This window comes from Lathamus discolor, chromosome 5, assembly GCF_037157495.1.
Source record: "Lathamus discolor isolate bLatDis1 chromosome 5, bLatDis1.hap1, whole genome shotgun sequence".
Lineage (NCBI taxonomy): Eukaryota > Metazoa > Chordata > Aves > Psittaciformes > Psittacidae > Lathamus > Lathamus discolor.
Window position 1 is genome coordinate 11,050,462 of NC_088888.1, and position 15,721 is coordinate 11,066,182.

The following is a 15,721-nucleotide window of genomic DNA, read 5'->3' on the forward strand; positions in this document are numbered from 1 at the left end:
GCCCTTACAAGCCTGTGCACAGACACCTGAAAGCCCCAAAATTACAACAAAGCTCTGGGCCACTTGATGCAGGCACAAATTGATCCACAACAAAGGCTGAAACACCATGACTGCAGCCAACTTCCCAATGCAGCCAGGGCTAGGGTGCCAGCTTTTCAGCAAAACCGGACTCACACCTCCAATGCATTTTGTACCTGAGCTCTATTAATCACACTGTAACACACCAATGCCACTGGAAACACAGATTATCAATACCCCTCCTGCAGCGCCCCTCAGAGAGGATGGGAAACAGAGGCACCAAACCCTGCAAGTCCCTGTAATGTCAGAGATTTTTTTCCTTTTCTTTTCCAGATAGACTGTAAAAGCACTTTTAACAATTCAAAGGCAGCTTTTCTATTACTTGTGCCTTTGCTCAGCTTTGATTTTTTTATTACACTTTCTTTTCTTTCATATGTGTGTACATGGCTTTTTTTCGCCATTATATGAGTAAAATCAGAAGACAATATTATAGTGCTTTGAAGTCCTTCTGTTATTTATAGACTTTTTTCCCCTGAAATCAAACATAGGTAGGTATACTGCAGTGATGGGTGTATTTTAACGAATCAAACCAGCTTTTAAGTTCTGTTAAGCCAGAGATCACGCTTTCTCCTTTAAATTGCCAAAAGACCTGCTACCATTGAAATGAAAACTCATGCCTCTAGTACAGAAAGTGCTTACTCTTACTCAACCCATTAAGACCAGATTCAGTGCTGAATTATCTTGAAAAGTTAATGCTGAAATTTTCTGTGTTTCACTGGATTTACCAGACGTTATGAAGATGCAGACATGAAGAATTTCATTGTAAGGTCCTTTTTCTGTCCTCCTCAACAGTTTGTTGGGATCCTTTTCCACCTACGAAAGGTAAGCATCGGATCCAGCAATTTCATCTCTAAATAAATCATAGAATGGTTTGGGCAGGAAGGGACCTTAAAGCTCACTCAGTTCCAGCCCCCTGCCATGGGCAGGGACACCTTCCACTAGAGCAGGTTGCTCCAAGCCCCATCCAACCATCCTGTCAAAAAAAATCAGCATCTGAAGTGTCAGAACCTGTAGTTAAAGCCAAGTAGTTAATTCTACTATGACAGATAATCACTGCCTCTGCCTGTAACACACTGTATTATATGGCACACGTGTACACATAATTTACGTACATCCCATAAAGCCCACTTTCTTTATGTACAGGGCAGGCTCCCTTTTCTCCCAAGCAAGATAAACAACAGGGAGCATGGATGATGCTTATTAATGAAATACCTAGACCAGTGCAAAAAATCACCTTCTGGCCAAAGGCTGGTATGGTTTTGGTCATCACCCAGAACACTGGTTGCTTTGTAGAAGTGACTGGACATGGGTCCTCAGGAACTCATGAACCCGTTAATTCTCTCTATGGCAACATACTGGGACTTGTTAGGGATAAAAAAACACCTTTGGGAGTATAATAAACTATCAAAAGGGACAAAGGTCACAATTACTGAAATCAGACCGAGCGCGCAGAGAGAAAATGCCCGCCAAAATGAACTGCTTCAACAACCCAAAATGGCTAATTATGTAGGAAGAGAGGCATCACACCAAGAATAACCATAATGAGCTTTGATTACACTGCGGCTTTCGCATTTTATTCTTTCAAATACCCACCAAGCTCTTTGAAATTCAAGAGTTCTCTTATGTTAACATCAAAAGGTAAAAGCGCATGGAGGGCTCTGTACTCAGCCACCACGAGAGATGATTAGCAAATTAAGAAGAGAAAAAAAGTCCGGGGTTTAAGCAAAAAGAAAGAAATAAAGAAATAGTCAGCACAAAGTGCTAATTATACAGTTTCTGCACAACACCTGGCTTGTTTTTGCTTCTTTAATCAGGCTCATTTCAGTTATGGCACAGACTCTATATGGTACCGCTGCTGCCTAAGGAAGGAGGTGTGTGGTTTTGTCATTCCCCTTTCTCAGTTGTGTGTGGATGCAGACATCTGCAAAGGGGAAGGTGTGAGGTGCTGGCTGTCTAGGACGTCATTTCTCTTACTTATAAGCACCAGAAAATGAAAGGCATGATGCTCTCTCTGCTAATTAATGCTCTAAATATTTGATGTGGCATTCACAGCACTCGCGTCAGGACTTTTGCCAAAGGATGTGTTTCGGTCTGTCAGCGAGAGGTGGATAATTAAGTTTCCTTATTCCTCTTCTGTGCTTCCCAGCTGCAAGTTTGAAGAATAAATAAAGACCACTGAGCACAGTGAAAAGGACTGTCTCACTCTCTGCCTCCTACACTCTTCTCCTGCCCAGCCTGTGCCAGTGCTGACAGGCCACCACGCTCCCAACACCACCTGGCTGGAGAAAGTCACAGCATGGTGGTCACTGATAGTCAGGAGCAGAGCACCACTCCTGCCTGCCTACCTGCAGTTCTGCCTCCCCCAGCCCTGCCTCCAGGGCAGGCAGTGTTTTTCTCCCTGATGCTCCCAGGGATGCTTCCAGGGATGTGGCAAACTCCCAGCCTTGCTCCCTGCAGACCTCAGCAGCAGATAACACACAGCATCCAGCCCTGAAAGCACAACTGATCACGCAGCGTTGGCCACATCTTGGCATGTGAGCACGCCGATGCCTGCAGAGAAGGGACAGCGAAGGAAAGGAGATGATATTCTCACAGGCAAGCTATGGAGTAGATCTCCCTACCAAATGGGTAATGAGATGGAGAGGCACTATTACCCATTACTGTCCCAGCACCCAGCCCAGCCAAGGTGATGAGGAGTGCATCTTTCCCAACCACACTGCTCCTCCTCCTCCAGTGACCACTATAGCCTTGGGGGCATCCTTAAGTTCTCCCTCTGGAGGAGCTGGGAAGCCAGAGCTGGGCAATGAGCTGGTTTCCCCTCCCAAATCCATGCTAACACACGATGAAAAAAAAGAAAGAGGAAATTTTATTGCTTCTTCTCTCCCTTGTCCTGCCTTCCCTCCTTAAGTTTACTCATGTGGTCCCACCCCTAGACTATTGAAGATTCTCACCATCTCTAATGCACTGAGACTTGGAGCTTGAAATACATGAAACCAAACCACAGGGTGGGTAAAAAACTTGCCCAAGGTAATTTGGAAAGGCTGAAACAACAACCTAATGGTAGTTTCTTCACTGCCTGCATAATAAGATAAATAAATATAATCTCAAGAGCTACTTTGCTATTCACCTTTCTGGCCTCTTCTTTCATTTTCTATTTCCCTTTCTCATGACACCTATCACTTATTTACCTGCACTACTGTACGCATTCACAAGCATGGTTACATCCACATTTATAAATGCTGACTTGTAGAGATTTGGGCATTCAACTAATATAGCTTCCCCCCCCCCATCCTTTTTTTTTCCCAGCTGGCAAACGGTCAGAGAAAAGATTATGAAACTTACATTAATTCATTATTCAACACAGTCCAATAGCTTTACTCAATAGCTCTGATGATGCAAACTGTTCATAAACGAACCAACCTAACTGCTCCCAAAGTAACTTGTGTAAGGGGTGCTGTGGAGGACACATGCTGGTGCCTCTGCTTCATGGGTCAGAGCACTCACATCCTCACCAAGAGCCACATGCAATATACTGAGCCTGTAAAACAGCTCAGATTTGGCACATACTGAGCGTTAAAGCTCCCAAGCACCTAGAAAAATGGTAGGAACAGCAAAATCCCTCCTGCTCCTCATGTAAGTGGCCCCTTCTGCAAGAGCTGATGTCTTCCCCTGCTAGAGGGTGCCTTCACCAGCATTTCCCTCTGCCACTCATCCATGGCGTCCTGTAAGACCAAGCAATGCCCCTTTGCCCTGTTTCTTGCTCCTGAATGAGAATATTCATTTTGCAATGAGGTTGGAAAACACAGCTTACTGGAACTCAGGAAACCAGGTTTGCAACCCAAGATCCTATAGAATCATAGAATAGTTTGGGTTGGAAGGGATCTTCAAAGTCCAACCCCATGCAATGAGCAGGGACATCTTCAACTAGGCCAGGTTGCTCAGAATCACATGCAGTCTTGAATGTCTCCAGGGACTGCACATCCACCACCAGCCACAGGCAAATCACCTCTCTGTTCCTCAGACCGTCTGTCACCTGGGTTATATGTGCTGTGGAGATGTACTGGGAAGAACAGGGCAGAGAAGCCCATTTCACTCACTGCCATGCTAAATGTGCTTAGAGACACTTGGCCACATACTGCACCAAAAGGCACAAAGCAGTACCAGGAGATCAGAGGTTTTTTTTCCAATGCCCATGGAAAATGATCCATGTTGTTACAGCCACCGTGGGATGGAGTTATCTGGAAGATCTAATTAAACTAGCCATTTTGATGAACAAGGAGAGTTAAAAAACAGAGCAGTCAAAAAGCACAGCAAATTAACCTACAGAGGCTGAAGACGCAGATGAGTTCTCAACTGGGTCCAAAAACAGTCAGAGAGGTGCCAGTATGTGCACTATATGGTCAGAGAGAGGAGCAGAGTAGAAGCCACATCACCAGCACTACTTGCCACCCAGGGCTGGTACCCCTATGGCTGGTTGGATCAAAGCAAGTTTATAAATACTGCATCCAAGAGGAAAACATTGAACCCTGACACCAGGAAGCCACTTCCAAACTGAGGACCAGAAAAAGTAGGATCAGCTCAGGAGAGCTCAGGTTCTCAGGCCAGGGACAGGCAGGGGAGATAGCGACATCATGACAAGGTTGTCATCTCAGTTCCTCACTGCCTGGGCTTGCCTCTGCAGTGCAGCACAATGGGATGTTCCGCAGGGCTCTGTCACTGTCAAGAGATAAGCCTACAGGCAAGGTGGCTCAGAAAGGGCCCCAGAGCAGGGGAAAACCTCCCCACAGACAAAACATGATTGCTGGAATTGCCGGAGCAGGTGAATTTTGAAGAACAGTGCATGGGGGCAAAGCTGTGGTGAAAATCACATGCAACCAGGTAGGGAAGGCAGCAGGGCCAACTAATGAAGTCAACCAAGAAGAGGAACAAGAAAGCAAGTCTTTTTATAGCTGGAAATCACACACTTCAGAGGATGATATCCTCTAGGAAAAAAGAAATATTCAAACTAACTTTGATTTTATTTTTAACTTTGCCATCATTTTAGTGAACAATTCTTTAATGAAGCCAGATATGGGGGATCCAGGTATAAGAGCCATATCACAGGTCTAACATCTCTCACGTGACACTCATAATCATAATGCCAAGACAGTCAAGTGCTAAATTATGGAGAAATGAGATTAAAGTCAAACTCTGCATGTTACATGTTATAAGCATCCTGTATCTCAGGGCAGAGTACTTGGCTTTGCCTTGCAACCTCTATTACAATGGTAAACCTATGCAAGGCATTGTAAAGATAAAAGAGGAGGTCCAGGACCAAGGAGGTGGTACACAGCACCATGCATCAGTGCTATGCACACCCAAAATTCATGCATTCTAGAGAGAGAAAGTGGTGATAGATTATTAAGCGTGAAGTGAAGGAGATGAGGTTGGGCATGAAACCATAAAGCAAAGCGGGAATTCAATTTCAGGACTGTCAAACTCACTTGTGGCACTGGGTGCATTCACCTGAGGAAGGATGCTGTTTTCAAGGAAGAGCCCAGTGAGGACATGATGGTGAATAGGGCACAGCTGAGGCCTCCCCACTCCCTCCAGCCAGCAACACCAGTGTTACCACTACCAGCAATGGCAAATGGTCCCTGACAAGGCTTGCAGCAGAGCACGAACCTTCCCTATGCGGGCATGAGACACATCTCCAAAACACTTATTGAGGGCACAGAGCAGAGAGCACCCGAGCTCGCTACAGAAGAACCCACCAGCAGAGACCCATAGATAGACCCTCAAATGTGTAGTGGACACTTCACGATATCTTCCCACAAGAGAACTTGATTCAAGGCACACACTGAGATTAAACACTGATTTCAAAAACCTGTGGTGAAAATGAAGTCTTTAGTCTATCCACTACAGCAAAACACAGCCAAGAACAAAACAACAGATGAAGGAATGGCCACATGCCCAGAGCACTCCACCGTGTATCCAGAGGAGTACACAAAATGTCCTTGAAAATCTAGCCTGCATGGGCACCATTAGGGCTTCTCAATTAACAAGTCTTTCTGGCACTCGATGGGTCCCTGGAGAAGCCCAAACAGCACTACCAGAGCAGACATCTGCAGAATAATAGGTGTCCCTCAAGGACTGGGAACAAATACAGCTGAGCACTGACACCCAGCTGGACGTAAAATCTCCTATTCCAGACTCTGTCTAATCTTCTGCTGCTCCCTCAAGAGTGCCCCATGCTAGCCCCTGCAAAGGGAGCACAACTACTTACTTTCCTGAGCATCCCAATGTAAAACCTACTTCTCAGAGACCAGCTTTCACGTAATCATTTGAGACTGTAGCTGGTAGGTGTGATCCCATTGCTGCTGTGAGTGCAGACACATTCTCCCTTTGTTCACAAAAGCCCACTTCACCCTTCTTTAAGAGCAGACTGGGAGCTCTTACCTCCGAATCGTCCTTAGCAGGGTTGACCTGGCCTCATTGTGGAAGGTGATGATGACACTGGTGGATGGGAGGTCCTGGCGATAGTGCAATGTCGTACACCTGGAGGTACGAAGAGGAAAAGGCTGCATGAATCCTTTCCGAAGGAGTATAGAACCTGCCAGGTAAATCACTGAGGCTTGAAGCAGCAAAGAGCTTAGCTGTCATTAACAGGAAGGGAAGAGAAAGGAGGCACTCAGCTTGCAGCCTTTTAACATTGCTTCCCAGCTTGCATACCCTCCTGGTACCACCATCCACCCCACCAACAGGTAGTGGGAAGATAAAGGTCCTCCTTTTTCATATTAGCAAGGGCAATACCATCTTAAGCAGATATTCCCCACTGACATTAGCAGGACAGGATCAGAAATGGGTCCTTCAAGGCAAAAGTCAGGCACGGGTGATGTGCTTGCAAAAGGCCAGCTGCCTTGGTGGTTTTGTGAGCTTCCTGGGGCTTTAGGTGTCATCCCAGATGTACTGGTTTAGTGTGATGAGGTTTTGCTTCTCAAACTGAGGCAGGGGCCTAAGCACCCACCCAGCTGGTGCCACAAGCAGAGCTAAGAGCATCATTGCAGCTCCAGTTCCAAGTCACCTCACTCTTGCCTCCCGAGGCAGCAACTTCCACCAGCCGGCTGCAAGGTAAGTGAAGTCCTGCTCCTAGATTGATTGTTTCCTTATTCATTCTGTCTTAATAGCACAACCTGACAATAAGGAAGATTGCCATTTAACATTTTCCAAGCCAGCCTGAAGAAGGTGAAAAACCACAGCTGCAGCCACTGCCCCTGCTGCCTCCTTCCCAAGAGGAAACATAGACTCTGTAATTACTTTGACCTTTAGATGATGAAATTTGTGGCTTTTAAAGATCAAAGCCAGCATAATCCTACCTCAGGAAATCCAGATACACCTCTTACATCTGTACTGCTCTTTCCAGGTCCCTCTCAGTCCCTGCGATAGCCTTAAGATGACAGACCAATGGCAGGATGGCACCAGCCTGAGGAGCTCTCCATCCCAGCCATCATATCCCTTCCCATCCACATACCACTTGCCTGCTCTCATGTTAGTGCCCAGTTGCTGGCACTACCACCCTCAAGTGAAGCAGTGAAGAGGACTGAGAAACCCATCTTTCAACAAACCATCACTTTTCTCCCCCAAAGCTCTGGACCACAGTATCTGCAAGGCACAGTGAAAGCAGATGAAAAGATTAAGCTGGGATGGAGAGGAGAAAGCAAAGAGTAGCCAGATGTTGCTTCTTTATGTTAGCAGCATGGCACATTGCACCTCAGAAATGCCGAAATGCTTGAGGTATTCTTTTTAACAAGATTTTTTCACATTTTCATTTTGAAATTGCATTTCTGATTATTTACAAAGTGAACTTAATGAAAAGAAAGTGTGCAACAGGTAAAGCAATTCCAAAGATAAGAAAAAAAATGACATCTCAGGTGGGACAAAATATTTGCAAGCTGAATCAGTTGCTGCTTTTTCTCACTGTTTCACTCAGAACCTCACCCAAATCCTGTCTCAACTTGACAAAGCAGATGTCTCACTACTACCTTGTCCTTTCAGCATAGTTACCAACCCTAGAAATTCATCACTGAACCAATTCTAATTCTAGGTGCATCCACAAAGGACACCAAAGTTGCACAGCTACTCCACATGCAGGAGGAAATTCAGTAACATTGCCCTGTGCGTCAACACCTTCATTCATCAAAGTTACATCAGCGATGCTGTAAGTAGAGGGTTTCAGAATAACTAAGCAGCACCGGGTCGTGCCCTGAGCTGCTCATCTGGGTCACCGTGCTCCCTTACATCATCTAATAACCAACTTCAACCGAGCTTTCCCAGCACAATATGATGAGAAAGAAGCTGCTGCTGCTCTGTGCCTTTTTTGCCACGCTCAGGCTCAGATCTCGCTTGCTTTGTGGAGCTGCAGGGACAGACTACAACAATTGCTCTCCCTGTGCTATTTATACACCATTATCTCCTAACTGTTCCCAGATGCGCATCCTTCCACCCACTTCCAGCGCAGCATCAGGAGGGGTGTCTGTGGAGCAAACAAAGGAAGCTATTTCTGGAAGAGAATGAAAGAGGTTGGAAAATACAAAGTTATCAATACTTTACTTATGTTACTACAATAGTTAAGGAGCTAATAATTAAAGCTGCAGTGGATGTGTGCTGCATCACCACCAGAAGGAGTGCTAGGGATACTGCGCGCTGGCTGCCAGTGGTGCAATGGAGGCTCCTCATGTACTTTTGGAAGTCTAGATTTCTATGCACCAGCTCAGTCTACCCAGGCAATGTACATGTGGGAAACACTGAGATGTCATATATAAGCACCTCCAGAGCTGGGTCACTGGCTCTGCAACTTATCCATCTCTGTAGCATCCCAAAGGTGGGATCGATGACTGCGCTGCTGCTACAGAGCAAGCAGGGTCATGGCAGCCCTCCCTGCCTTATTCACCTCTGCAGCTAGCACTGCACCAGAAGTGGGACTCACCTCTCCAAAAACCAGCCCAAAATGGGTTAGGCTGAGCTGCTGCATCTGCCAGTGCTCCTCCAGGGTCCCTATGTGGCCCTGGCTCTGCCCTTGACAAGGATTTTATCCCTGGGCCCATCTTTCAGGAGCTATCCCAAAGTTTCCTACAGTTGGTCCCCGAGTGTTTTTTTCCTTCCTCTCCCAGTGTAACTGCAGCTAAACATCCTGGCTCCCCAGAAGGCAGATTTCAGCTTAAGTTGTTGACTACAAGTGTTTTTTTGGCACTTGCTTGGGTAATAAAACCCACAGCTTGGAAAAGCATTAAATCCAGCATGTCCAGAATTATTTTGTGTGACAATTACATCTGGGGTAATTTCAATTTAATACCTCACTGCAAGTGAAAATTGCAGCATGCAGCCCTAAAATTGCTGTAATAATGAAAATAAACCCGCTAAGAGCTGCCTGTGCTACCTCAGGCTGTCACTGGATAAACATTTTGTGCCGGTTATGGGATTTCATAGGTCACCCAATTGCCAACAAGAAAAACAACAAAAACAACACCCACAGCATTTTCAGGAAACCAATGAAATCATGGTTGTTTGGGGTTTTTTTAGATTGTTCAAAAAACCCCAAAAGTTAAAAAAAGGAATAACTGCACATTTGCAGTGCGTTGAAACTCACTGGCTAAAGTCGTTTCAAGTTTCATGCTTGGAAAGCTTGCAGCAAGACAGGGGAGCAAGCTTAGTACAGCAAGCGCTAGCAGGACCACTGCTCTGCTGGCTCACAGCATCTGGAGAGGGTGAAGAAGACAGAAGCTTGGCTGGCCTGCCCTAAAGCTCCAGAGAGAGCATCCAGCCAGAGAGACAATTATTCTGTCCTCGTGCAAACCCAGAAGTCAAACTTCCCTCCGATGGGAAGTTTCACTTTTCTGTTTTAAGGTTATTTGCCATTCAAATTTGAAATCGTTTCAGAATCGGGGGCATTCTGGATGCAGACACCTTTGGAATCACCCTTGGTAAGTGCCATCCCGAACCTCCAGGGTGGAAGGAGCAGCTCATCTCATCTCCATGTCCCCAGTAATCCTGACCTCAGGGATAAATTACTGCACACCCATTTGCTGGGACAGGGAGCAGGTGGCCAGAGCCCTTCACTCATCATAGGAATCACAAAGCCCTCCCACAAAGTCCCAACCTTTGGACATTCCAGCGGCCTCCGAAGTCTGTCACTCTTTTCTTGGGTTGCCTTTGTGTTTCTGTTCAGCAAGGGTGTAGCCCACCCTGAGTGGCCTCTGCACACAGCCATCCCCGCATCCCTATAGGTCCTCCTCATGGGGCAATGCACCCCCATTCCCAGGGGATTTCGATCCATTTTGCATTTAAAATGGCAGTCTTAACTAGGAGTTAAGTGCCCCTCACCAAAGGAAGGAAGCACTGCTACACAGCACCATGGCAATGACTAACAGTGTGAACAGAGATGGACCCAGCTCCTCAGCACCTCCTGGTCCACCCCGGGCTCATACAGACTGTTTCCTCCTTGACACCAGCACATGCCCATAGGGCTGCACCATGTCTCCTGAAACCCACTTCTCACAATCACCCCATTAACTTCCTCCAAGAGATGACTATCCTCATCCCACTCCCCCTGCCAGGCTTCTGCTCATTCCTTTTCTCTGCTTCAACAGCCACCACTTGCCAGCAGCTCTGCTTTGAATTTTTAACGTTCTCCATGAAGTCCAAACTCTCCCTCAACACAGCTCACCACTTCCAACCCGCTCTCTGCATATTCAGTTTGAACAGCCAGCCTCATCAGACAGAGATACAGCATCTTTAAGCGACCTCCTGGGTCTTCCCTTCTTTGTGGAAATAAGTGTGAGAGCAGTCTTGTCACCACACATCTAAACCAAGAGTGTTTGGGTTGGTCTGCATGCTGTGTGCTCAGGGGGCTCTCCCTCTCACATCAGCTCAGAGGACAGGGACCTGCCATCAAGTTCAAACTTAAACAGGAGAGATTTAGGTTAGGTATAAGGGAGAAATTCTTCCCTGTGAGGGTGCTGAGGCCCTGGCACAGGGTGCCCAGAGAAGCTGTGGCTGCCCCATCCCTGGCAGTGTTCAAGGCCAGGTTGGATGGGGCTTGGAGCAACCTGGTCTGGTGGAAGGTGTCTTCCCCATGGCAGGGGTTGGAACCGGATGGGCTTTAAGGTCCCTTCCAACCCAAACCAGTCTGGCATTCTGTAAGAGCTCCAGCTGCGTTGCACCAGCAGATAGCAACTGTGCCTGGGCTTTGCATGCCTGCAGATGCAGTATACACCTTGGTCATACCTCTCAGGACAACCTCCCAGGGTGACATAGGCCCCAGCCAGTGGGAAACCATTGTGCTTACATGCTATCTTTGAGCTGAAGCAAAATTACACGTGACTTCCATGAAAATACTCTAAAAATAGGGATCCTGGGCATGTTGCAATTCAGAGCTGTAGAGCAATGTATGTGCCAATTTGTATGGAAACTAATGCGTTCATGGAGCTTACTGCTGGACAGCACCGCGCACTGTCTCACCTGACCTCTGGGTTACAGTCTCTGGCATTTATCCCAGCATTTTGCAGTTATCCATGCATTAAGCCCAATGACTTCTGTCTGACTGCAGAGTACCTTTCGTAAAGTCATTACTTCATGCCCTCCAGGGATGGAAAACCTAAGAAGCACTGCTCGTGTTACAGTTAATGCATCAGTCTCGTACAACAGTATAAATGGGATACAACGGTTCAGTATTTGCATGACTAGAGCACAAAGAGGGGTCAGTGGTCTTCTTCATGACATTCACCTCCCATCACCACCCTCGGCTCTTCTCAGCCAAGTTCTTCCTCAAGCCATCCTTCCTGCATGTTACCTCATGTCACTCAGCTCTCAGAGACCTTCAAAATCCTACTTTGTCTTCCCAAGCTTCCTAGTGGCCAGCATCTCCTCCTCCTTCTTTGTGAATGCTTTGCCCCACCTCAATCAGGATGAGGCTGCAAAACAGAGGGCTGACCATGGTCTGCCTTGCTGAACATCTCCAGTACCACCATGCACCACATGCACTGGCTGGCACCCAGGGCCATGCCAGGGGACGGATGTTAGCAGCAAATAGGCTGCTTGCACATCCTGCACTTGGGGCTGGGACAAAAACCCACTGAGAAAGCTCTGGGGTTTCATCCGTAACACCAAGAGCTTCAATGCTGACCACTCCACCAGGACACATCACAATCTGAATGTGAATGTCATAGCTCAGAGCACATACATGACCTTTATAGCATGATAGGAAGAGCAGTGGCTGTAGAGATTGCCACCAGCTATAGACCCTTTTGAGTCCATCCTGGTCCTGCAGTTCCACCTCCGCTGGCTGTGACCACAGGCAGGCAGGTGCTACCAAAACACCAAAAGGCCTAGAACAAACTGATGCTGAAAAACCAGCTGGAAGGTGGAGGACTCCGGAAAGCAGCTATAACGAAAGGGAAGTAAGAAGGGATGAAGAGTCAGATGTCAGCAGGCGATGCCACATGATTTCAGGGGATGCCAGCTCAGGTTTGCCTTGCCAAAAGTGAAAAACTACCCTTGAGAAATCAACAGGATTCCTCTGTGCTGGTCTGGCGTGTGCCTTGGGTTGGCATGCCCAAAAAGGGACTGGAAAACCCTGAGGGTGGCATGCAATAGCCACAGCGCCTGGTGGGGCTGGGAGAATGGGGACCATCAAAAGAGGAATCCCTTGTTGAGCAGATGATCTGGGGGTGTGCAAGGGCTTAAGCGAGGGCAAGGAGGCACATCTGCAACAAATACTCAGTGGTGGTTAACATCAGAGCTAACAAGGAATTATTTAGCAGGCTTTAACTAGATGTAATTGTATAAAACTGTAAGGAATACCATGAGGAAAACACTGCCAGGGCACTGAACCATTTCTGGCTGTAGATCAGGCCACAAGAGGAACCTGTCCAAGTCCCCACCTCTCTCCTCCCCAGCACATGCTACCACAAAAATACCAGAAAATAGGCAAAAAAGAAAAGCCCTCCCAAGGGTAGAAGATGCAGCTGCTCATGAAAGAAGTCTTCTCAGCCTTCCATCGTCAATGTGCTACCATAAATGTGACGGTCACAGCTAGTGCTTGCCTGAAAGCTTCTGGAAATTGAAACAGTGCTATATTTGGCTAGTGCACAATTAGTATTTCCTCTAACTCACTGCTTCTTTCAGTCTCTTTCTTTCTTTTCCCTGCAAGATAGATATCTAAAAAATTAATCAAACAGCTAAATTCGAAGAAAGGGGGAATAGCAAGACAGCAAAAATAACCTGACGTGCTGCTGCCTGCGAACCTCAAAACTGACATGATGATGCATTTATAATTCATTAAAGATTCGCTGGAGTTTTGTCTTTGAAAAAGGGGAGGGGAGGAAAAAAATGAACCTACTAAAAAGGAAGGAGAGAATAGCACGGCTGCATTTAAAAACAAGTTAAACCAGATTGTGTGTCTTGATTTTCAAAGCAGCTCATGAATAATTCAGTCTTCTAGGGCTCTCAACACAGACTCAGGGTCTGTCTTGCTTCTTGACTCCCCCCCTCCCCTTACTTCTTCAGAACTGAGGCAAAAAGAAAAAAGGAGGCAAGAAGAGTAAAAAATAAAAAGACAACAAGAAATAATAATAATAAAAAACAATAAGAAATAATAATAATAAAAAAAGAACTTTCCCTGTTTTCAGTAGAATTTTTAAATGTGGCCAGATTTCTGATGCCAGTTTCACTGCAACCAGAGCTGGCAGCAAAGGTTTTCACGTGGTGAAAGTCAAAGCAAAATCTGGCACCTTGCACCTTCCTGGAAAGCCATCAATCCTTTATTAAAGGTCTTTAGAAACCAGGACAACCTAAAACTGTATCTTACAGAGTGAGAACCACGGATGTAAAGATTCAGTAGGGAGGATGCTTTCTGACCAGAGCTTCCTGGCACCACATGGCAAATCAAAGCAGATAAAGGCCCCATCCCCACAACACCTCCTTAGTCATAACTGGAGGAGCACAAACTCAACCCCACGCTGTGATAGCTGAAAAACACTAAAGCATGTAGGGATCTACTGCTCTTATAGCAAAAATCCACCCAAATGGCCCCGAAATATTTTCCGTGATCACCCTCCTTTTGCTACAATTGGCGGAATAGGATTTTAAGGTGCTGAGTAGCTGAAAAAACAAACAAGAGTTTGATGTAAAAAACAGTGGCATAGCCTTAATTATCAATAGTAGCAAGCCTTGGAAAATTAATTCCATCACTTGCTAATGCTTGACTTTGAATTCAGCCTACACAAATATACTGGGTCGATAGAAATACCAAGAGAAGCACAAAAGTTAAACAAACAACTTCATTCTATCAGAATTACTTGGGGCAAGTTATCAAAGTAATCGATGGCATGTAATAACTATGAGACAAGCGGTCAATACATTACAGTGGTCAAAGGCAGAGGATGACTCTAGCAGAGAGTGATCAATGGCACCCTGGGAATGCCAAAGCACTTGGTGATGAAGCGATGTCCATCATGCATCATCAGCAGGCCCCATCATGGTTGAGGTGGGCAAGGCATTGCTCCCTATGAAGGACACTGAAACAAGCAAGGCTTTCTCTTCCCTATAAAAAGCCCGGGATCTTCCCTGTGCATTATGGGGAAGGAGGCATATGGAGTTTAAAGAGAAGACCCCACGTTTCCATGGATTGACCAGTGTCTGCCCACCTCGAGGGCCACAGCCGGGACTGTGGTCAATCCTGGTCTACCAGAGACCCCCATCCCTCCCTCCAACAGCAACAAGCTCTCTCCCCAGCTCAGTGACTGCCATGGCCTTCCCACATCCTCCCACTAGTGGTTCCTGCAGCCGCTGACGCACGGCGCAGCATCACTTCCACTCCAGCACATCGTTTGTTCCAGAGGAGCCCAATGTGCACTTTTCATCTGATACTCAAAATCACTTGCTTTTAAATACAGCCTGTCATCTCTAGATGACTACAAGCAGCAAAAACATTTGATATCTAAAGGATTTTTTTTCCTTTTCAGGATGAGAATAACAGATCCCTTTGGCCTTCATTTTTTCTGTATTTCAACTTTTAGATTCACTGAAAGCTTTGCTTTATCCTGAAGTTGACATCTCCTGGCTTTTTCTTTTTCTTAAATAATCAAAGAACCAAAACACAGCCACTCATACAGCTCTGCTGAGCCCGGTTTGCCTGCGCAGACCCCACATGCAGGGTCCAGAGACATGGCACTAACAACAGGGATGTAACCCAGGGTGTTTCTGTCTTCAGCCTTTCAAACAAGAGCAGCTGTGACGGTACCCAGCCATTGCTCACCTTGAGATGGAGTGGCTTGTCCTCAGGGCACGGAAACTGGCAGGTCACTGTTTGGTATTAAATTCCCAGCCCTCCCTCCTCCCTGTTGCCCATCATGACAGGGACATGCAAAAAGATCACCGTGCCACAGACAGATATCTGGGGAACCAGCTTTTATCTCCGGGTGAATGTGTCGCAAAAGTGAAGCTAATTAACTGGGGCTCTGGTTTTGAAAAAGGTTAATATTTTATCGCATGTCTTCTGTCTTGAGGAATAATTAGCCCTGGCAGTACTAGCTCTGCTCTTTCCCAAGGGACTGAGCAAGAGACTGGAGGCTGGAGAGAGACACGTGGTACTGATGAAGAGACAGCA

At 46.4% G+C, this 15,721-nt stretch overlaps 1 protein-coding gene across 3 annotated transcripts in view; it reads right to left on the reverse strand.

Moving 5' to 3' along the window:
- The window catches only part of LOC136014752 (polypeptide N-acetylgalactosaminyltransferase 14-like), a 134,339-nt gene that overhangs the window by 32,419 nt on the left and 86,199 nt on the right, over positions 1-15,721 (reverse strand). For all 3 annotated transcript variants that reach the window (XM_065679732.1, XM_065679735.1, XM_065679733.1), the window contains one exon: positions 6,517-6,615. In XM_065679732.1, coding sequence (XP_065535804.1) covers positions 6,517-6,615 — 99 coding nt within the window. The remainder of the gene's footprint in view (positions 1-6,516; positions 6,616-15,721) is intronic.